Genomic DNA, 24,145 nt, shown 5'->3' on the forward strand with positions numbered 1-24,145 from the left:
GGCAATCTTATTTACCACTGTGTATTCTAGTGATGTTGCAGCTAAAGCTACCTGGTCAGAGCTCTTTCTTGGATCCTGTTGAATAGAAATGAAAAATATCAGTAGCATTTACATGACTCCAAATATTTAATTTGTTTGGCTCTCCACCTGAAACAAATCACTCTACTCAATTACAGTGAGACGTTTTATACCCAGAATCAACCAAAACCAAAGTAGTAATTGGCTTATAAATCTAATTTCCTCGCGAGTTCTCAGACACTCTTTCTTCTTTTATTCATGATGTTCCTGAAAGTTGCGTGAATAGACTTCAAGTCAGAATTCATTTTGGTCTTTATGAGCACTGAATTCAATAAGCGTAGGTCAGCTTCCTCTTTCTCTGTCTTTCTCGTTAACCTCTATCCCCTCCGGCCTCCTGGTTAGCACTGCAGCTGCTCCTACGTTATGAGTGTGCTAAATGTGAATAGAAGCATAAAGGCATTGTGTATGTGTGTGTGTACGTGTGGTATGTCCCAGTGAATGTGCAGGAGTGTGTGTGTGTGTGTGTGTGTGTGTGTCTGCCTTATTGGTTTGCAGATACAGTCTTGTGTCTTCCTTCAGATCATGTGGTCTGATGTTTAATTCTCTTGTTCCAATAGTACAGCGGGGGGGCCCAGACAACTATCTGCTGAATTTGGCGCTATGTGCATCTATAAATACACCAGTCACAGAGCACGTTTCATTTCCTAAGATAACTTTGTCTCACAACCATACCAAACATGCTCATGCTAATAATGTATAATCTGCAGCGATATCTATTTCATGTCTTTTAGTTTAGGGTCGCCCCCGTCTGTTGAAATAACTCATGATCCCTTTTTACTGTGAGGTCATCCTCTGAAAGCGAGAGTGATTTTGACACCACTGTATACATACTGTAACAGAGGCAGGCAGGTCCTGTTGTTATGGTTGCCATGTTTGGACCTGAACTGGAATTCATTTCTCACCGAGCAATAGTACAGTAATCTTTCTTTTTGTTTGCTGTCACCAGTCAGGTGATCTTTTTGCACACACAGGCAGTTCATTGTATTCAGAACATTTTTTTTCACAATGAAAACCAGAATTAGACATGTCATCAAAAGATTAAAGAGAATACAGTGTGTCTTAGTTTTGATTCACATCTGTGTGCATTGTATGATTGCATTTAATGAAGCAAATTAAACCCCAAATAATACATAAACAGTATTTCTCCACTGCCAAAAATCTTCTCCACCTTATTGCAGAGCCCTAAAAACAGCTTTTTTCATTAATTTTCCATAAATCAGGTCTCTATCTTGGAGCAAGGTTCAGCATTAAGATCAAGAAAATGAAATTCCACTTTAAATAATCCATTAAAACAATGTGATTTTAATTGGAAATATATAACTGGCAGATATGTTCACTCATTTTAGGGGTTAAGGACTCTATTACAAATAGAAATAACTTGATGAGAAAGATATTTTCTTAGTGTTAAAATGACGATAATCCACATTTTTATATAATGATGGACCAAATAAGTAGTGTGAGTAGCTGGTAGTGACGAACCCACCTTACAGAATTATTGCCGACTCTACAGTTCCCCTCAGCTCTACGGAGCTTTATAGCATCTTTAAGCTCTTTGTTTTGGTTCACTCTCACCACTATCATACAGTAATGTCATTTCTGGATCCAAAAACTGACTGTGTGTTACTGACATAAAAGTTAGCCACTAGCTGGTGAATTTAGTGGAGCATTTAGCAGCTAAAGAGCCAGATATTTCCCTCAAGTGATGAGTGGAGACAAAAACATACCTAAAAGGAGAGTTAATATTGGACTTATATTAATCAAATTAAAGCTAATGTTGCTCTGTATGCTAACGAGTTCCTCTTATCCACTTAAAACATAATAATATGTCAGTGTTTTGTTTATGGCTTGTTTCCACTGCCCCCAAGTGGCCAAAAATCAGTAATTGCAGGTTTAAAGTTAAGTTAGTTTGTTTTTATAGCTCAACATCACAGTCTGTAGAACATGCAGTGAAACACAACACTACAGTATATCTTTAGACCTTGGATGAGGAAGAAACCCACAAAAAATTAAAAATAAATACACATAGAAACCTCAGGAAGAACAACAGAGGAAGGATCCAATATGTGTATATGAAGTAGAGAGAAGAAGCTGTAGTAAAATGACAATATGGAGAAACAGAAACAAAGAGCAAACATATATGAAGACTGTTCTGAGGAATGACCCTAACTGGATCCTCAGGGGTCAGTAGATCTTGCGTAGTATTAATTTTCCACACACAGCTCACTTATGAATGGTTGACACATGCAGAACACTGCTTTAACACTGTTCTCCTGCCTCGAAGCTATATGTGTCAAGCTGTATGGACCCGATGAGATATTTTCCACCTTTAGGAACAGCAGCTCATCCTGGGTCCGCCTCATCAAGTCTCAATCCCAAAGACAATTAGGACAATCCAATAAGCTTTACTGTAATGCCGACCTTATGTCAAGCCCTGCAGCTCTCTTTGTATGTCCATACTGTCATGGCTCAGTTCAGCTACATAAATAATATACCTTAAAATGAACAGCAGCAGCATGATGAGGACCTGGACACAGCAGAGACAGAGCAAATTGATAAATTAAGCTAAGATTTAGAGAGGGGAAATGGGAGCTTGTGCCGTATCTGTTTGGAGTAGGGATGAAGTTTCAGGGATATTCTGGGCAGACACCAGTAATTTCCCCCCAGCTGTTACGAGGTGACCACAAGGCTTTATATAAATCAACGGACTGTCGTACAATTTATGCAGAGCGAGAGTTGAATAGAAAGCTCAAGGCATCCCTGTGACCATCCACACCACTACAGGGATCAGATTACTCAAACTAGTATTCTCTCACTTCCAACTAAGGCCGTTACCCGAGCGAGCCGTGCCAGTTGGTGTGCCCTTGAGTGAGACAGCGCCCCACTAAGCACATGTCGATCTGGGGATTACATTCAGGGGTTTAGGAGGGGAAAGGAGGCCGTAATCTGAAACTGTTGTGTCTTGTTGCTGTGCACTTTTCTTAATGCCATGCTATCATGCAGCATGCGTCGGTATTGTATGACTGTTGCCTGAGGAAGTTCAGCTGGGGAGACTATTTTTGTCTCACCAGATGAGTGCTGCTCCATGTTTTGTTCCTCGCTAATTTCATTTGAGTTTTTTTAGCGCCACCACAACAGATGCTAGAGGTTTCGATTTTAGCCTGCCATCATTGGCTTCCCCGTGAGAAAGACATGAAAATGTCATGTCAAGATTACATAAAGGGTCATTAAGATATTAAAGGAACGGTTGGACATTTTGAGAAATATTCACTTTCTTGCCAGCAGTTAGACGAGTAGATCAACACCACTCTCATGTTTATACAGTAAATATGAAGCTACGGCCTGCTCTGTTTAAAGTTAACAAAATCTGCCTACCAACACCTCCTGGAAGTTCCAGCCCAGAAATATAGTCCAGCACATCCAGGTACACAATAGACATGTAGGCTATTCATTGCTGAGCTTCAGAGGTGCTAAACTAAGCTAAGCTAACTGACTGCTGGCTATAGCTTCATATTTATCCTATTAACATGTGGTATTGATCCTCTCATCTATCTCTCAGCAAGAAAGCAAATAAGCTTATTTTCCAAAAATATTCTGTTAATATGTTAAAGGATAATTACAATTATTTTTGTAGCTTTGGCTCATTCCTATAGTAATATATAATATTATGTATAAAAATAAATTTGTACTCCAGTTTTTTGCTGAAATCTGAGAGCACAGCGGGTTTGGCGAGACAAGATTCATGAGCAGTCAGACAATCAGACAGGTTCTAAAGAAACCAACAGGTTAGTCAAGCTTATTTAGAAGAGAAAACAAAAGTGAACAACAAAATTAGTATCCAAACATCCGTCACATATTTACTTTGTTCAACTTGTTTCAACTTTGACCTACTATACTCGTGCAGTTTTCCTGTGCAATGAAGGATTATTACCAACATTTCCCGTGCCCTCACTTTGAGTTCTACCTCCAAATAAATTGGTTTAGCTAAACTTCTGGCTTTTTCACAACCTGTCTGATTGTTCATGCTTCTTGCCCTATCTGACTTATTACTGTAAAAAAAAAGAAATCCAATTTATTTAACTCCTTTGTACAGGGGGAAAGCATACATCACAGAGACAGATATCAAAACCTGGGCAAATAAAACCAAAACTATCTGCATAAAATGTTATTTTCTTATTTTTGTGGACTGACTCTTTAACCACCAATCACTGTGGCATTGTCTTTGCTAATGAAGCTTGCTAACCAAGTTCAAGATATTAAGGTTAGACTTTTTTACACACCAGTCCATGCCACAGCTGGTTTGGTCGTAGAATTACTACACCAGAGATCAATAAACAAATAGTGTTGATTAGCTCCATATTCAAGTGAAATAACAGTTCAATCCCCATCGCGCTCCAGTTAGCACGACATCGACAAATTATTCTTCAAGCAGGTCAAACTCTCCGCCGTTAGAATAGATATTGATATGTTTGCAATGTGTTGTGTGTCTGTGATTATCTGCCATGCCAGCATGAAAATAGCTGAGGCTTATCCCGGTATTACCATGCCATTATATGGTACTAATTAAAAAATAAAGCATGTCTACTCTTGCCCTGCTGCTATTAGACCCTGTTTAGCCTACAGGTTTGCTTTGAAACGCTCCCTCATTACAGCGCCTCAAAGAAATATCATACAATAGCGAGTTGAAAAGGGCAATGCTTGAATGGAGTCTTAAAGGGGAGGCTGTACTTGGCCTTCAAGTATACATTCCTTCAGCTCAGTGCTTCCTCTGTGGTCCCGCTCCCCTGGCCCACTCCCCTCCCACTCAAGACTCAGTTCCCACAGGGGACTTGGCCAAAGCAAACTCCTCAGAGGAAGTCTCCCTCTCTTACCAGCGAGAGAGAGCGAGAGAGAGAGAGGGAGAGGGAGGGAGAGAGAGAAAGAGAGGGAGAGGGAGGGAGGGATGTCCTATCATCTGGCTCAGTGGGACCTGCTAGGCAGTAGGATGTGCGAGGAGGGTGTTATGACTCCGTGGCCATGCTATGTCTATGATGTGGTGGTGAGTAAAGCCTGTGCGGCTGCTCTCCTGTGAGGTCAGTGTCAGATTTAGCCAGCAGGTCCCTTGTGGTGTCTGGGAGTGTCTGTTTTCTGACTCTATTATGTCTAGCGCTCATAGCCTTCCTGGAGCTGCAAACCTCAGGGTAGAAATAGTACCAGACAGGCAGACATCCTTTGTCGGGAAAACAACAGTCACGTCAGTAATTACAGACTCTGATTACACCAGGGCAGCAGTTCTTAGGAAACCACTGGCCTTGAATCAGGCAGGTGAGGGGTCGAGTCACCATTGCTGAGCCACGGCGGCGGGACACAGTCAGTGGGAGGTCTGGGTTAAAAAAATTAACCTACAGTAGCAAAAACTAAACGCTGCACTTGTGTGTGTGTGTGTGTGTGTATGTGTGTGTGTGTGTGTGTGACTGTGTGTGTGTAATGTGGTGACTGGTTAGACAGGTAGAGGAGACATATGTGAGTCAGAGCGACATGAGGGGAGTGTCCAGACAAACATGTCACGTAGGTAGATCTCATGAAGCAAAAAAAAAAAATGACGGTATGAAGAGGCGCACTAGAAATGAGAAGTGTTGTTTTTAATATAGCAGACTAGAGCTGAAACTATTATTTTAGTTATTAATTAAGCTTTTAAGAATTTTGATTTTTTTAGTCAAGTCAATTTATTTATAGAACACATTTAAAAGCAAAAAAGTTCACCAAAGTACTATCAGATGAATATATGAAAAATAATGATGAAAATCAATAATTATGGACAAAAGTCTAAAACATTATAGGCTTACTGCACAGAGAATTAATAAATAATAAAAAAAAAACCAGATCAATTATGCTTTCATAATGACTATCAAAATATAACCAAAGAAAAGAGATGAGTCTTAAGACATGTTTTAAAGATACTAGTGGAGGAGGGAAGATGTTTGAATGTTTAAGGGCAACAATGGAAAATGCTTTTATTCAAAGAGAGCACAACACGTCTTCGAGTGTTTTGAAAAACGTGGAATGAAGAGCAGTGATTGGCCAGTAGATCTGAGGGGTCTGGAGGTATATATAGATATAGATTAGTCTATAAAATATCAAAAAATAGTTTTAAAAATGCTAATCACCATTTCTGAGAGCAAAAGGTGATGTTTAACCAATCGCCTAAAACCCAAGGATATTTAATTTCATATGATATAAAACAGAAACAAACAGCAAATCCTAACTTTTGAGAAGCGTGAACCAGCACATAGTTATAAGTTTTCACTTCATAAATAACTTAAATTGAAACATTTATTAAAACTCTTATCAATTATTTTTCTCTCAGTTGAATAATTTTGTTTCAGTGTTACATCAGACTTCAGTATCTGTTGTTCAGGTATGCGGTGCCAGACCTGACTAACACCTCCACCCTTGAGCAAACTGTACCAGACACACACACACACACTCCTACACACGCATACCCTCCCACACGCACATATGCATGTCTACACTCGCACCCACCAACCTCCACACGTGTTCCGACCTACTCACAGCTGCATGTACATGCACACACACACACACATATACAGAGCGTCTGGTTTCGTATGGAAAAACTGTGAGACGTGATTCATTACAAGCAGGGTTTCTCGCTTAATGCTAAATGAGGTTTGTCATTAATTTCCATCTTGAGGTGATTACAGCGAGCAACAATTAAGGTTTCACAACTACACGCAACCCCGCAGGAGTGATTTCCATTGAGGATTTTGAGGGAAGACAGAGTAATCATTTGTCTTGAATCGCACATGCAGACGAGAGGATGGGAGTGTTTGTCTTTCCTGGAGGCAGAATGTCATAGTAGTGAGTAAGAGAGCAGCAGGCAGGTCTGTGCTGGCCTCTGCGCCTGCCTCGGTAAACATATCCTCTGTCTGAGATAGCTGGAGATAGCTGAGGAGGTTAGCTATCTCAACACATAGTCTCGCAGCTCACCACACACACACAGACATACAATATAGATTCAGTATTTTGTGGCACTTAACAAGACTGCAGGCTGCAGGTTCTCCAAGTTCAGTCTCTCTTAAATGTTGCATGACTCTGTAGCCGTGTGTTAATATGCAACTCTTTCGGAACACTTCACCTCAATCGTCTGTCAGATCTGAGTGCAATTACTTTAATTTGTCTCCTTCGCTGTCTGCCTCTGTCTCTATATTGCAATATTTCTGTGGTTCGGGGAGTCGATCTGCTCCACCTGACGGCGCCTCTTCTGCCTGGCAGGGAGCAATGTAGCCCTACTGGCTGCCAGCCAGACCAGCTTGAGTGTCTGCTCAGCTCAGCTCAAAGCCCTGCACATACACACACACACACACACACACACACACACACACACACACACACACATACACAAACACACAAACAAACATGCATACATGGTGAGCTCAGGTCGACATGTAGTTTTCTTCTTTTCTGTGACTACCTGTTTTTTTACTGTAAGACTGAGTTTTGTTGTCTAGTTCTGACAAATCTGTGTGTTGCTTATGAATAACACCAGTAACAGTCATACAGTTACATTTTTAGAATTTGTGGGCTCTTGAAATATCCACTGTACTCCATGATGTAATATCTGCACTTTATCACTGGGAGGATCATGATGATTAACCATCTATTCTCTCTCTCTTCTCTCCCCAGTCTCCCAGCCCCATCCCGGCCAAGAGGTCCAAATTCGACAAACTACAATCCCCATCAGCTGAAAAAGACAGGAAACCTGACTGGTTACAATCACTGTCAAAGTCTGCACACAAGGTTTGTACGCTTTGTGTACATGTTGCTGGTGTGAAACAGGATTTGCTGTTAAGCTCAAAGGTCAAAGGGGTGACGTAAAAGCTGTTGTCCTTTTGAATCATCACATTATCATCTATGTATGACCTCTCGTCATTCGACTTGTTAAATGAAGAGGGGCCTTTGAGTGTGTTCGTCATGGCTGATTAAATGTTCTAGTGGTAGTTTACTGTGAGTTTATCCAAGCTTGTTGTTTTGTTTGTTGTTCCAGGATCTGAAACAGGTCCAGCTGAAACAGAGGCCCTCTGCTTTCCGCCCATGGTCTCCTAAAGCAGCAGAAAAAGAGAAACCAGCTACTCAAAATGAGGTTGAGAGGTGAGTCATCATGATAGTTTTGGTTTTAAAGATAGAATATCTGTTAAATCAAGCTTAAAACCAATGAAATGCTTTAAATATACCTGTATCGCCTCCACAGGTCCTACTCAAAAAGTCAGGAGACTTTGGCAGCTCCCAATCTGACACTAGCTCCCCTGACCCCTCTGGTCCATCCCAGGGACAGCCACGCTCCTGGCAGGGGACCTGCAGCCATTTCCAGGCCACCGCAGGAGCTGCATAATGGTGATGCACAACCTGCAGCAAAACTTGCCCCTTCCAGTATCGCCAACGGAACTGACGACATGGACACAGATGGAGAGATTGATGTGGATGACTGTGACGATTGTAAGTACCACCCATCATCTGGAGTTTGGAATAATCAGAGAGACTGAAAAGTTGAACATTATAAGAGTCCATCTATATAAAACAACAATTTGACTATTGCAACTTTTATTAAACAAGTCTCACTGGAAATGAGCCATAGCAGAGCTGGTTCACTGTGATTACTATGCAACTGCGCCACCTGGTGTTTAATGGAAGAAGTACAAGAGAGACAAGTTGCTGTCTGCAGACTTTGCTGCTTTGTAGCCACAAAAGTAGGAAGGAAGGAAGGAAACATTAGTTGTGGTTTGCTGCTTGGTTTTCTTCTTTATACATGCAGCTATGAAACTTTCTGTGAGCATACAAAAACTTAATTTTAAAGCCTGAGAAAATGAGGTGAATATCAACAAAAGCCCACCTTCACATACTAAATCTTTGAGATTAAACACAACAGTATTCTTGCACTTTAATCACTGTCTTAATAATGTTAATACTCTCTCTCTCGCTCGCTCTCTCTTAGATCCAGTGCCAGCTTCCTCCCTGGCTTCACCTCCCTCCGCCTGCACCGGTGTGTCCCAGACTATGACCCCTCAGAGTGTTGCTCGATCTCAGGAGGGACCTGCCTGGCTGTCAGCGACCGTTTGCCCAGAGTTGGACACCCTAAGACAGATGCTCTACTCTGGCCTGGACACCAAGGAAGCCAGAGAAAAACTCCTGCAGGAGATTGTCAGGATGAGAGTGAAGCAGGAGGAGAAGCTGGCAGCTGCCGTGCAAGCGAAACGCAGCCTTCAGCAGGTATTACAACACATTCATCTAAAATACTGCATGAAAAACACTTAAATGACAGCACAAGACTTTCACATATGAGTGTTTTAAACATGAGATATTTGTGATGTTTTTACAGGAATTGGAGTTTGTGAGGGTGGCTAAGAAAGGACGTCTTCGTGAAGCCATAGAAGCCAAGAGAAACCTGAGAAAAGAGATCGAACGCCTTCGTGTGGATTGGGAGAGGAAGATGAGGGACGCGGAGGAGTCTTGTGGGCGGCTGAAGAGAGAGCTGGAAAGGGAGAGACAGTTGCGAGTTTGTGACAAAGGCTGTGAGGCTGAGCGTCTCCGGGTCAAGTATTCCACTCAGGTAAGATGCCTATTATCACTAAAAGATTGTTGATCAGATCCTTAATTAGTGTTTCAGTTATTCTGACTGCTGCCTGTGTTCACTTGTGTCGTGCAGATTGAAGAGTTGCACGTGCAGCTACAACAAGCAGAAGCTGACCGGGAGCAGCTGAGGCAGGAACTGCAGCAGGAGAGAGAAGCTCGGCAGAGTCTGGAGAGTATCGTTAAAGACCTGCAAACCCAGCTGGCCCTGCAGGCTGACAACTGCCCTCCTGGAGACTCCATAGACGCACACAGACAGACCACACAACACATCAATGGATCCTAAAGTTGCACAACTGGAGTAAAAGACTCAATGAAAAGAAGCATGGTTAAGGACTTTGTTGCACCTCCTGTTATGGAAAAGAAACTCAGCAAAATGCAAAGTCAGTTTTGTAGAGGAAAAATCTGTCATATATAATATGATATGATATAAATCAATATTATTATGGCAATATATGAATTTTATGAAATGAACTGGAAAGTAGCATGATGTCTGAGCATGTTGTAGAGCGTGAAACTAAGAAAGACTTCTTCAGTGATGAACACATCTCTCCAGTGACGTCAGAGCCCTCAGTTAGACACCTGACGCTGTCCAACGGTTTTATTTTGGTATAAGCTATTCTAAGATGTGCAAATATAGCCACATAACACTACTTGAATATGAAGGGAAGAAACATGTTGCGCCTGGTGAAACATGAGTAGATGATGAAACTCTTGGTGCCACAAAATATTGGTACACTCAAAGGTGTCGTTGCAGACCACTGGAAACAAGAGACACCAGTTTACCACTATTTACTTTTAATATCAGCTTGCTTTTTATAACTGTGTAGAGGATGTACTTTTTAAGAAATATTTGCTTGCGCAGCACTGTTATTCCACAGGCAAGAAAAAAACATCCATATACAAACATGTACGCATGTATACCAGCTTGTCTACCTTTTGTATTTTATAAACCTGACGTATTGGAGGTTATGTGGGCCGCCTTCAGGTCCACCACTGTTTTATGCTTAGATATTTTATGGAAGTGTTACTTTTTAATATTATGACACGACTTCATTTGTTGTTTTTTTCCAGTAATGTTTTTGCAACCAAACCATGTGATAAATTGCAAATTTTCCTCTCACATTAGTGCAGATAAGTCTACAATTGCCCTCCTAAAAGAAAAAAAAAAAACTCCAATAGCTGTCTGTTTTTGTTGAAATGCGGTACTTCTGATTTTCTATTGAGTATTGTAAAATAATTTATATTCTATAATAATTTGCTGCCTATTGACAGAAAGCATTCATTTTTAGTCACTGGTTTTAGGGCTCGTAAATCAACAAATGCTGTTTATATGAACAACATTTCTACATATATACAAAATATGGATATATATTTTTTTACTTTAAGAAAAGGAATTGCACTTTTTAAAAGAAAAGAACCTTGCATTGTGCATTGTACTCCCTGTTACATTTTTCAAATCACAAGTTAACATGAGCTTTGAATTTAAACACACTTTCCCCTTCGTATCCTCTGATGTAAATACAATGATATTGTAAATAAGATATTTGTTGGTATGTTTGCTTGCTCCAGACTTAAAATTGATTATGAATATTATTTTTTGCTCTTACTTGAAACCAAAAAGAGTCTATATTTGGATTTGCTAAACTGCATTTTCATTGTTGTATCCCTGAGTATCATTGCAATCACAGGGCATTTACCAGAATGGATGGACGTGTCGGTTTAAGGAGGATGGAACCATCAATGGTCGTGAACTTGACCTATCAGTAGTTTCTGTAGGTTCGACACACCAACAGAATATTATAATCTTCCCCTTGATTTTGTTTATTTGAGAAGATCTTTATTTGCTGAATTATAGAGTATATATTACACCACAGACCAAAAACTGAAAAATGGAATTGAAATCTCTGCACCTCCCTTGTCAGATAGAGTAGAAGCGACACCTTCTTCTTCAATGGTTTAAACCCAGGTGCTCTCGTATATTTTAGACAAGAAACACTTTTATGTCTTATCATTATGATACCCTCGCTCAGTATTTGTTGGGTACAGTGTTATAGCAATATCCATTTTGTTAGCTGATGCTGTTGTAGTTTTGGTTTGGAAGTGGGGTTTCACTTGCCTCTTGTTTCAATGTTTTCTTTTTCCTTCAGAAAACTTGTATAATACCCATTAAAATCTAAATCAATCCTATGGTGTTGTGAGGAGTGATTTTTACGTTTTCAATACAATAAAAACAGTGTGGGTGTGTGTGTGTGTGTGGGTGTGTGGATGTACTTTTGTACACTTTATATAAGAGGCTGCTATTGGAATAAAGTGAAGAGCACATTTAATTATCTTTTTTTCATAAGAGATATAGTAAGAGTGTGTTTCAAGCTGTTGGTTTTACTTTAAAACCGTCCTCAGGAGCAGGCAGAGCTATCAGGGAACAACAGGCAATAAATAGCAGGTGTGCTCAGTTGCATCAGTTAGGCTGATGATGTCACCGGCCAACTGTTTGTGAGATTGAATCATTACATATCAACCATGGATGTATTATGATATCAATGCCCAATGCACTCAATGCCATCTAAACAACTATAGTTCCTTAGAGGCTTTAAGAGTACAGTTCATCTGCTAAAACGGCAAATGCTTTTAGAGAAGACCTTTTGACTTGTGAAAGTAAGTGTAATTAGGGCATTATCGATTAATTTTCTTGATGAATCGATTAGTCGTTTGGTCTAAAATGTCCAAAAATGGTGAATGATTGTGAATAAAAGGTATTGCTTGTATAAATTTGGCTGAATGAATGAAGAATTCCCACAATAATAGTAATTTTTTAAATATAAGACAATAGACTCTATTCATTGCAGACATTTTGACTTGTCAAAGCAGAAAAAGCACAGGTGGAATTAATAACATTAATGATGGCTGCATTCCACTTAGGTGACCCAGTTCAAGCGTTCTGCAAGCTCGCTCACTGGCATGACTTACTGGGATACTAATAGAATGGACCCATTGTTAATATTATTTACACCTGTGCTTTTCCTGCTTTGACAAGTCAAAATGTCTGCCTTGAAAAGGGTCTATTGTAACAGAGACTGTAAACAAACATATCTTTCCAAAAAGCACTTGAGAAAGAAAGAAAGAAAATGTTGTCAGTGGTTTTGATATTGTCTTTACAGAAAGTAAATTATGTTCAATATTAAACATTTTCTTCAGAAGCTCATTAAAAGGGCAAATTCCATTTAAAACTTTTAAATCAGTTCTTTAACTATAGGACCCACATCAGCCATTTCTTACCGAGAGACTTATCATACATATTGTTTCTGTTTTAAAGGATATTAAGCCAGTGAGGATGTTAAGTAACAGTTACCTATCGATGTTAAATCTTAAAGCAGTACAGGTCTGTCACATCATCATCATAACTGATGCAACTGATCACACCTGGTATTTATTGGCTGTTGTTTTCTGATGCCTCTATCTGCTCCTGATGATGGCATTGAAGGCGCTGCACACTCACACAGGTGTTTTCCGCTTTGCATGGCTGCTCAGGTTGAAATTAGACAGAGCTGCAGTATGAAGGGAATTACTTGAAGTCAGCAAACTGATAACTATAAGTTGTCCCGCTGTAACAGCTGCAAAAACATCCAAGAGTGAAGAAGATATCAATCAAACATACCCACAAAATCTTGAAAAAATAAGTGAAAACACATGTTTGGGTGTGGGTTTGTTACAAGTGTGTAGAGCCTTTGAAGTAAAACTTAAAGCTTAAAATAGAAAATATACTTCTGTCTTTTTTGAGTAACTCTACTCATATATTCCAAATATCAGTGGATCTCGTTGTGTATAGTAACATTACGTATACATGCTCTGTATGCCACACTGTTGCCTCTAGGGGGAAATCATTACACACAGTTGAAGAGTTGAGCCTTCAAGCTTGTTAATTACCAAATGCACCAGTGTGATTAAATCACTATACTATCTATCATAAGGACAGTCTGTTAAATCTACTGTAATTTCTGTACTCTATTATGATTAGGAGAGCCATAAGCGTTGCTAAATGAATATTTGCACCCCTCCTCTTCCACTCTCTTTCCTCATAGGCTTACTGGTTGCGTGAAAATCCCTCCATGAAAGCAAGGCTGAAGCCTCACTCCAGGATTACAGCTTGAGGAAGATTTAGTGACTGACACCAGTTGCTCACTTCCTTTCTTCAAGCCTTCTCTCGGTGCAGAAATAAATAAATAAAGAAGAAACTATATGGCTGTTACACTGGATCACTGGACACAGGATGAGGAGGAATGAACCCTCAGGATGGGAAGACTGTTCCCTGATCCCACGTGGGAGGACTTCAACTGGGACAGGAGGATATGCTGACACTTTGAAAACTGCATGAGAGAGGCTGTGCTAAAAAGAAACTCTGTTGAAGAGTCCAGCAGAGTGAGGGGAAGGTGGGTTCATGTGGTGTGAATGGGACAGGAGAGTTGGACTCAAATGTACAGTTCAGGGATGAGCATCACCCCACCGATGGCACCTTTGTCTCCAGGGCTGAGCGGCAGCCCGCCAATGGCTTCTCTGTCACCTAAGAAGACCACCTTTCAGTCATTAGGATCTTTGTCATCAGGAAAGTTCTCCCCCTCGCTGGCTAAGGGCTCCTCTCATGAAGCGAAGCATGCCTCGAATCCCTTAAATTCGCCCACACCGTCCATTATGAGCTCCCCAAAACTCTGGCAGAAAGCATCCATCTCCAGACTTGCAGAGGAGTTTTTCTGGATTGGTGGCAGTGTGGTCGCACAGCCTAAATGGAGGCTGGGTCAGATAGGTAAGATTCACTAATGACTTATTCAATATTTTTGCCTTCATACTCTCAAATTACTGCAGAATGTCAACAGGTTGTTTAGCTGATGGAGCTACAATCTGCTGCAAACTGAAGAGGGAATTTTTTAATCATTTGTCCTTACTGGACCCAAAAAATACATTTATTTGACATTTGAAGAGCAGCAGCTATGAATTTGAAACTTAAACCATATTGTTTTATTGCTAGAGTCGCCCAAAAAGTGTGAACAACACATGTAACAGAAAGGAGTTGCACGGAGGCCTGTGAGTAGATAATGGGCATATGGATAGTAGACAATCCTTTAGGATTAGCCTGAATGATGTTCCAGGTTGCGTCACTTGCATCTGAGCTTCAGATTACAAACAAAGGTTACCTGCTCTCAGCCCACACAGCACCACCTCACCATGAATAAGAAAGACCTGAATGTTGCATGAAAATTGTTGGATTTGACATTTTACTCCAGCACAAACACTGAGTACACACCATTCAAAAGTGACAAGAAATGTCAGCAAAGGAAGAGAAAAAGCTTAAATCACTGTTATGCAACTAATAATTAATTTATTTTTGTGTTTTTGTTTTTAGTATCTTTTCCTTCAAGAGTGCCTCTCATCATTAACACTTACAGTATACAGCCACTTAAATCCCTGTGTGACGCAGCCTATAATCTCATAAACAACTTTAAATCTATCCTTGTGTTGACTGCTTCAGGGATTCATTTTAGGGTTATCACTTCCCTACACAAAATCACAACAAATGCACTGCAGTATTGCAGATAGTATAAATTTTCTCAGCAGAAATTTCAATAATAATAAAGCACTTTTGACAAAATGAAGGGAAAATGACTATTTTAGCCACAAAAATGCTACATTTTACTTAAAAACATGCCATGTTAAGTATAGTTGAATGGCGAAAAATGAGAAATTCTTCACTACAGTTGTATATACAGTACAATACACTGAATATTTGATATGTAGTCTCCCTTTGATGTTAGCAATAAATAAATTACAATGTGACCTGGTGGATTTCTGACTAGCTTGACTAAGACAGTACCTGCTACTTGATGATTAATGTGTCTCCTTGTGCTTTCTGGAAGTGGAGAGGTGCATGTGCACAATGCAGACCGGCACTCAGATGACCAAACTGAAGGGAAAGAAGAAAGGACTCGTCCGATTCTTTTACCTGGACGAGCACAAGTCCTGCATCCGGTGGCAGCCCTCCAGGAAACATGACAAGGCCAAAAGTAAGACATCAATGTTCTGAATTTTCAGAACCAAACATCTGATGAATATGTGTTTATCACTTGTTAAATATGTGTTGGTTTTGGTTTGATGCAGCCCTCAAGATGAAGTCACTGTGCGCTGATCACATGGCAAGAGAGTAGTCTAACTACTGTAAAGTCAATCAACATCACTAATATGCTAATTAGATTTAAAAAAAACAATTAAGAACAATTAAGAGAGGAATAGATAAATCGATTGAACGTCACCTTTGGTTGTAACCCCCTGTTGTGTGTTGTTACGGCAATTAAAGCAACATGTGCACATACAAGTTTGGTTGTACTCCATTATACAGGACTTAATGGGAGAGAGAGGCTATAAAAAGTTAAAACGCTAAATAGTTGCCTGTTTTTTCTATTTTTCATAATGTTTTTGTACACTAGTGATATTGTAGGTGTTGACCTTTGACCTCTATGAAATCGGAATGCTTAGTAGCATGGTTTGACTTGGGTAAAAGTTGAGCAAAAGTTACTTTGAGTAAATGTTTGTTGTAGCATTTTATCAGTTTTTGTCCATGTCATGATGTTTATCTCTACTGATTCAGTGATGCTTAATAAAGTTATATTCCACTGACTTCTTAACTCAATAGATTTAATTGTGCACCATTTATAGCCTGGTAGATATCTACTCAAAAGATTATACTGTGCTAAACTCAAACACTGATGGAAATTTACTTAATAGAATTACAAATAATCATCAATCATATTTTCAGTGAGTTCTGCTCATAATCACAGGAAAAACAGTTTCTTCATGAATCAGTGATAGAAAACAAACACTAAATTTAAAATGAAGGCAAGCTCTAAATGACCATCAGAACTGTTCTTGATCATCTGTTTCAGTAACTATTGATTCCATCCATGAAGTCTGCGAAGGGAAAAAGTCAGAGATCTTCAGGCGGTACGCAGACAACCGCTTCGACCCAAACTGCTGCTTCAGCATTTACTACGGGGAGCGTGTGAAGTCCCTCGACCTGGTCTCCACCAACGCAGAGGAGACCCGCACCTGGATCACTGGGCTGAAATACCTTATGGCTGGTATTAGTGATGAAGACAGTTTGGCCCGGAGGCAGCGCACCCGTGATCAATATCCTTAATACATTCATATATTTTCAATTTATAAATGATACAAATACATGACTATATATTAAACTGATTATGTAAAAGAAAACAAATCAAATAGGCCATTTGTGTGAGATGTTGAGAATAAATCTGAACTGATCATCATCTGTGTAGTTCAGCCTTAACTGCGGTTTCACGTGGTTACAGCAGACTTTCTCTGAGGCCGACAAAAATGGAGATGGCACCTTGAGCATTGGAGAGGTTCACCAGCTGCTCCACAAACTCAACGTGAATTTACCCAAGCAGAAAGTCAGGCAGATGTTCCAAGTAAGACTGCATATCCTCAAAGCTTAATCATGCAATTTATAATAGATTTAATGTGCATAATCCACCATAAAAGCTACCTCACTGCTTGTTTAATACTTCTGTATGTCTGGTTTTGAATATCTAGTATATATAATACAGTGCCTAACAATTGGAAATGTTTTTTCATTCAGTTGTGGCTATATGGCTACAAAACATGATTCACTCTGTGTTAAGCTACATAAGTTCATAAGGAGAAGCTAAGAAGCAGATTTAGAAGGTATAAATGGCTAAACAGGTTTGTTAGTTCATTGTAAAACTAAGGCTGAAAATTAAAATATCAAGGCTTTTAAGTTAAAAGAAGGTGGAAAATCCTCGCTGTTTACTTAAGAGGCCTATGTGATCATCACATTATTTCAGCCAGAGAAGCAGTCAGACAAGAGAACAGAGGCAGAGCTAGCAGACAACATGTATATACAGTATTTTGGTAGAACAGTGCAGGAGAGTGCCACAGGAAAGCCATATGGCCACCGCTGAACAGATGGCTTTTGTTGCACTGCAATATTGCATCGGTTCAGAAGCTCAATGTCCTCCCCTCCTGATGATGACAGTCCCTGTGAAATTTACTTCATCATATTGATTGGTTTTAGAGATATATCCTTCAGATGGCTATGTGGGACATATTTTCTTTCTGGTGGGGTGGTTATCTGAAATCACAAGTACTGAGAGAGCCTTGCTCATAAAATACTTTTGTGGCTATCTGTAGGAAGCAGACACAGACGAGAACCAGGGCTCTCTGGGATTTGAAGAGTTCTGTTCGTTCTATAAGATGATTTCCACACGCAGAGACCTCTACCTGATAATGATCTCCTACAGCAATCAAAAAGAAGTCCTGGATCTACACGACCTTGCCCGCTTTCTGGAAAATGAACAGAAGGTACAACAAAGTGTAAAAGTATTCAAACCAATCTTTCTATTTATATCTTTCAATCTATTCTATTGTGTGTATATATTTTTAAGGAATAATATGATACTTGGAAAATACACTTATTCGAGTGTTAGATGAGAAGTTCAGTTACACACTCTATATGGTATATATGAACCTACCACCAGCAGCCAGTTAGCTTAGCTTAGCATAAAGACTGGAAGTGGAGGAAACAGTTAGCCTGGCCCTGTCCAAAGGTAACAAAATCCACCTATCCGCACTTCACTAATTAACTCTTTATGTCTCATTTGTTTAATCCGTACAAAAATAAAACCATAAGAGACAGTGCCTGTCCAAAAAATATTATTGTGTTTGTACAGATTGAGGAAAGTAGATATAATGTTTTAGAGGTGTTGGCAGGGCTAGCCTTGCCCTATTCATATTTGAATAGGGCAAGGCTAGCTATTTCCCCTTGTTTCCAGTCTTTATGCTAAGCTAAGCTAACCGACTGCTGGCTGTAGCTTCATACCTGAGAGTGTTATTGATCCTCTAATCTAACTCTGGGCAAGAAAGCAAAATGATGAACTATTCCCTTGTGTGTAAAATATTGGATTAGTTGATACAAAAGTTTTTATTTTATTTGCAGATGCGAGGTCTATCCAGAGAGTATCTAATTGACATAGTGGCCCAATTTGAGCCATGTCCTGAGAACCTGCAGCGTATGGTCCTGGGTATTGATGGTACGAGGAACTTACTTGTTACAACTGATTTAATAATGCATACTGACAATTATTGATAGCATCAACAGGGACACATCTGTCACTATAGGTATGACTATTAGCATACATGATTACAAAAACACTTGGGTCTGAAACATCCTTCCCTCAGGTTTCACCAACTACATGCGAAGTCCTGCAGGTGATATCTTCAACCCTGATCACAACCAGGTGAACCAGGACATGACACAGCCTCTGTGTAACTACTTCATCGCCACATCGCACAACACCTACCTGACAGGAGACCAGCTGTTGTCTCAGTCTAGAGTGGAAATGTACGCCTATGTTCTCCAGGCTGGCTGTCGCTGTGTGGAGGGTGAGAGCCAGTAAAAACAGAACTTCAGCTGTCATCACTGTAATTTCATGACAGTACAGATGTGGTGATTCAATCATCCTTGTGTCTGTGGTTCTGTCTTTCTTTTTTCTTTTCTTAGTGGACTGCTGGGACGGGCCAGACGGGGAGCCCATTATCCATCATGGTTACACCTTGACATCAAAAATCCTCTTCAAAGACGTCATTGAAACGATTAACAAATATGCCTTCACCAAATCACCGTAAGTGCTCCTTTGTCCTGTAAAAATCATCATGCCTGTATGTCGCACTGGCTCAGTGGCTCAGGTATCATCACTCCACCCCCCACAGGTACCCAGTGATCTTGTCCATAGAGAACCACTGCACTGTGCCTCAGCAGAAAAAGATGGCTGAGTACCTGAAAGAGGTGCTACAGGACAAACTGGACTTGTCCAACGTCAATGTGCATGAATGCAAGAAGCTGCCCTCCCCTGAAATCCTGAAGGGGAAAGTTTTAGTCAAGGTAAAGTTGACTCCAACAGCATGTTATACAGCAGTAAAAGACAAACACTGTCACACATGAAAAGTTTGAATAAATGGTTGTTGTTTTTCAGGGAAAGAAGCTGCCTGCAAATCTTGATCCTGATGCAGAGGAAGGAGATGTGTCTGATGAAGACACTGGGGACGAGGAAGAAGATGATGATGATGAAGAGGATAACTCACAGGCAAGTGAAAGATACCTATAAAAATATAGATAGGTAGAACGGTAGACCAATTGATTGATGGATACACATATTTACACTATGTTGGACTATTTTAGGATGAGAATAGTGCTACCTCTGCCAATCAACCTAAAAAGAAGAGGCGATTTGCCAGATCGATCATAAGGAGCTTCAAACGAAAGGTCAGCTTTGATTACTTTCTCCTATTTTTACATCTTCCTAATACATGATTTTCATTGCCGCTTGAACAAAAAGTTTAAATAATCAATGTGACAGCTTTCTGTTGAGATTAGTTGTATAAAAAAAACTTCCTCTGTAAGTAACTTATCTCTTTTTTCAGAGGAAAAAGAGAATCAGAGTGAAAAGTAAAGTTGTGTCTGATGGAGAATCGGACTACAGCGGCAGCAGGGAAAGGACACAAATTGTTTACCATCCCAAGTAAGGCTAATCTTTGAATTGAGTAGTATTAGGTATCTTATCTTCTCTGTGTTATTTATAACACTTGTATGTCTACAACTCTCCCCTCAGGAAGAGGAAAACAATGAGGCTGTCCCGAGCTCTGTCTGACCTGGTCAAGTACACAAAATCTGTCCGTGTACATGACATAGAAACACAAGGTAAATTCAAGCATCATCACAGTAAAGTAAACATCCAACCTGAGATGTTTGCATATGTGTTACCATGGATGTCACAGTTTTGGGGAATTGAGGTTTAATGTTTTTATTTTTTTTCTGTCTGGCAGCATTTGCGAACAGTTGGCAGGTATCATCCCTCAACGAGACGGTTATGAACCAGATCTTACAGCTGAAGCCGGGTGAGTTGGTCCGTTTTAACCAACGTCAGCTGCTCAGAGTCTACCCGTCCAACTACAGAGTCGACTCCAGCAACTTCAACCCACAACCATACTGGAATGCAGGATGCCATATGGGTAGGACTGTCACAGAAGCTACAATACTACATACTTTTTCAAAATTACAATGAGAGGTCTGTTTGGTGTCGTAGCAGCTTTTCATTTGTGTATAACATATGTTAACATTTCATTTTAGTTGCAATGAATTACCAAACGGAGGGACGTATGCTTGAACTGAACCGAGCCAAGTTTTCAAGCAATGGAAACTGCGGATATATTCTGAAGCCTAAATGCATGTATAAAGGTATGCATATATGCAGATTGTGCAGCATGAGTGGCAACTGTCCCTGTGTGAGGAGGTGGCAAATTTTCTTGGTTTTCCTCAGGTGCCTTTAACCCCACTATGGAGGATTCTCTACCAGGACACAGAAAGACTCAGTTAGTGCTGAAGATCATCAGTGGACAGCAGCTTCCCAAACCCAAAGACTCTATGTTTGGGGACAGAGGAGAGGTGAGATCAACATATGACAGACATAATCTTAACTATATTATAAATACACCTTTTAAATTATGTAATATATAAAATAAAAGAGATGTCTGTCTTTTTTTAATTACATAAATCTGTTTTTGCACCTCCAGATTATTGACCCCTTTGTGGAGGTTGAGATAATCGGTCTACCTGTTGACTGTACAAAGCAGCAGACCAGGGTGGTGGATGATAACGGTATGTGCACAGAATCCATCTTGGAATACAAAGTGACAACATTTCATTTTTCCGGTCTGTGTAACTTCCATTTTTACTGTCATTCAGGTTTCAACCCTATGTGGGAGGAGACCCTCGTCTTCAATATTCAAATGCCGCAGGTCGCCCTGGTGCGTTTCCAAGTGTGGGATCATGATCCTATTGGTCGAGATTTCATTGGACAGAGGACTGTAGCTCTCACCAGCATGATGCCAGGTAGATTACATGATAAAATATCTGTTATGCAGACTCTGGGGGGGCTCAGAGAAAAAATACCTTTAAAGATCCCCTCCAGACACTGAACGATGTGTATCTGTTATGATTTTCCCAACTAAAAGTTTAATTAACTAGTTAAAAATTCTTAAAAGCACATCTGAACCTTCTGTCATGTTGAAAAATCCAGAATATAGGCAATTATTTTTTGTTTCAAAAGTTTAACTACTGGACACAAGATGTCTCCTACTTCACTGAAAAGTCAGTTCTAAGTGTGTGTGGGCTGGAGGCTTCAAGGTTCAAATTGACACATATACAGTTGTATATTGGTCCATGATTGGCTGCCAAACTAGTTGTGATGTCACAAAATAATGCTCATTTGTACTCATCTTAAATTTAACTTACACAGAGAAAATTTCCCCCTAACACAGCTCTCTAGTGTCAAATACAGTGCAGGTAAAACATCCGAGTGAAGTAACAAAGAGCAAAATTCTTGAGTGGATGGGGACTTTAAGTTTAATTTGTTATAGTTTCAACTGTATTCAGTTTAAAGATCAGCACAGCAAAACATCACAGAGCTACAGAGCTTGTTTGTGTTTTCAAAATATCTTTTCTGATGAGACATTCATATGACATATGTCATGAGTTAACATGATTCTTCTGATGCTAAACTTGTAGGTTATCGGCATGTGTACCTGGAAGGGATGGCAGAGTCGTCCATCTTTGTTCATGTCGCCATCATTGATATGACAGGAAAGGTAAGCTACTTCAAATAAACTAACACATTTAATTTCATCTTTAATTTCATCAATCTTTAAAACATTTGGTGTCTTTTATAAAATAGATTAAGGCCACAAATGCAGTGAAAGTGGCCAGGAAACACATCCAAAAAGCAGCCCAGAAACATATCAAGGGTCATCAGAGGCATCCTTCTGTAGACTTCTCCGTGCAGTCCTCAGAAGACGGACGTAATCTCTACTTCCGCAAGGATTTAGACTCCATCTCACAGGACAGCAGGAATGGAGAAATGTCTTTTCTTGTGCAAGGGCCAGCAGCCAAGGCTGCCATCCACAAATTGGCCATGAGTGAGCCAGTGAAGCGTGCTCACAGAGTTAAAATTCATGAACCACCAGAGACAAGGAGAGGGATCTTCAGCCGGATGTCCTCCACTGACTCGCACCACGTGGTGGTGGCTCCTCGTGTGATAGCCGATAGCTTTGACCTTGAGACCTCTTCCCAGGCTTCCTGTCCTGATAGTCCTGCCCCTGACAGCCAAAATCCAATTCAAGCTGAGTTGGAGAATGAACCCAAATCACCACAAATAAACTGCGCTGAGCAGCAGACAGTTCAGAAAATTGAACCAGAGCAGCCTGAACCATCTGAGGAATTACCAACAGAAACAGAGCCAGACAAGGAAACTACCCCTGAACCAGATCAACCAACAGAAACTGATTCAGTCCCTGAGCCTCAGCCCGTGCCACAGCCTCAAGCCAAATCCTCTCCACTTATCCCTCCATCATCCCCAGCCAGGGTCAGACGGACCTTAGAGGCTCCAGCCACCCCCAGACCGTCCACCCCAATTCGAACAAAGGCCCGCTCACGTAGTTGCCCTCGAAAACCAACTACCTCCCCTCATACACCCATGGTGAACCGCAAGCTTGCTTCCCAGTGGCAGGCACAGCGAGCACAAAGCTACGGCAGTTACAGCAAACAGGTGAGACCGATACCCAACGGTCTCTGCCTGTCCGACAGCACATCCAGCAGCGATGGCAGCACTGACAGTCTGGAGTTTGTGCCCTCCTGTGTGCCAGCTGGCACAGAGCATCGTGAGGGCACCTTGCAGAGGGAGATGAAGGCCCTTTTTGATCAGAAGATGAGAGAGATCCGCTGTAAATCACCGCTTTTTCTAGATGGTGAGTCATGGATGATTTTTGAATCATATTTGCAGAGGTAAAATGAAACATTGCAATTGTCTCTCTTATGTGGCTATATTAAATGACACTTTTATTTGTACTGTTTAATTTTCTAGATCAAACCACAGTTTAGATTTATGACACCATCAAGATTCTTCAGAAGATGATGAAGAAGAGAAACAAAGAGGAGATTTGAGAAGACAAAAAAGATGAAGGAGTCACAAAGCAGCGCTGATGCAGAATTACACAATTAGACAGTTTTTATTACTTTAGATGTGCTGGAATGTTTACACACAGTTTTTATGCATGATGATGACATTGCCAACTGTACAAAACAGCAAGATGCAGAGTCACACATCACTATTTATTAGTCACCTTTTCATTTTTCAAGTATAAAATTGATCATTTCAACAGTTATTTTTATAATATTCAAACTTTAATGTTTGCTTTTTCGGTGAAATTTTAGAGTTCGTATTTGAAAATCAATAAAATTATTATTTTAATAAAAATGTGAGTTTTTTATTTTAATTTTAAATGTAATATATTTTATTTTTTATAT

The 24,145-nt window shown here is 40.2% G+C and overlaps 2 protein-coding genes and 1 long non-coding RNA gene across 3 annotated transcripts in view; 2 read left to right on the forward strand and 1 right to left on the reverse strand.

Moving 5' to 3' along the window:
- skib (v-ski avian sarcoma viral oncogene homolog b) overlaps nucleotides 1-11,889 on the forward strand; it is a 34,313-nt gene extending 22,424 nt beyond the window's left edge. Inside the window, exons 2-7 of the mRNA XM_067587011.1 lie at nucleotides 7,759-7,872; nucleotides 8,120-8,223; nucleotides 8,324-8,568; nucleotides 9,065-9,339; nucleotides 9,449-9,679; nucleotides 9,776-11,889. Of these exons, the coding sequence (XP_067443112.1) occupies nucleotides 7,759-7,872; nucleotides 8,120-8,223; nucleotides 8,324-8,568; nucleotides 9,065-9,339; nucleotides 9,449-9,679; nucleotides 9,776-9,985 (1,179 nt within the window). The 3' untranslated portion in view covers nucleotides 9,986-11,889. The remainder of the gene's footprint in view (nucleotides 1-7,758; nucleotides 7,873-8,119; nucleotides 8,224-8,323; nucleotides 8,569-9,064; nucleotides 9,340-9,448; nucleotides 9,680-9,775) is intronic.
- A 1,293-nt stretch (nucleotides 11,890-13,182) lies between these two features.
- plch2b (phospholipase C, eta 2b) lies at nucleotides 13,183-24,054 on the forward strand. Its single transcript, XM_067587024.1, has 21 exons — nucleotides 13,183-14,500; nucleotides 15,609-15,755; nucleotides 16,632-16,875; nucleotides 17,048-17,177; nucleotides 17,920-18,090; nucleotides 18,725-18,818; nucleotides 18,967-19,170; nucleotides 19,289-19,409; nucleotides 19,498-19,669; nucleotides 19,761-19,871; nucleotides 19,967-20,050; nucleotides 20,209-20,306; nucleotides 20,397-20,485; nucleotides 20,611-20,796; nucleotides 20,915-21,022; nucleotides 21,105-21,229; nucleotides 21,358-21,442; nucleotides 21,530-21,676; nucleotides 22,352-22,431; nucleotides 22,518-23,586; nucleotides 23,703-24,054. The coding sequence occupies exons 1-21, from the start codon at nucleotides 14,149-14,151 to the stop codon at nucleotides 23,717-23,719; spliced, it is 3,834 nt and encodes a 1,277-aa protein (XP_067443125.1). The 5' UTR covers nucleotides 13,183-14,148; the 3' UTR covers nucleotides 23,720-24,054.
- On the reverse strand, nucleotides 16,906-19,167 carry LOC137181368 (uncharacterized). Its single transcript, XR_010928144.1, has 3 exons — nucleotides 19,089-19,167; nucleotides 18,010-18,072; nucleotides 16,906-17,067 (listed from the first exon to the last, which is right to left on the reverse strand). It is a non-coding gene; the product is annotated as an uncharacterized lncRNA (long non-coding RNA).
- Nucleotides 24,055-24,145: the final 91 nt, after the last annotated feature.

This window comes from Thunnus thynnus, chromosome 4, assembly GCF_963924715.1.
Source record: "Thunnus thynnus chromosome 4, fThuThy2.1, whole genome shotgun sequence".
Classification (NCBI taxonomy): Eukaryota; Metazoa; Chordata; class Actinopteri; order Scombriformes; family Scombridae; genus Thunnus; species Thunnus thynnus.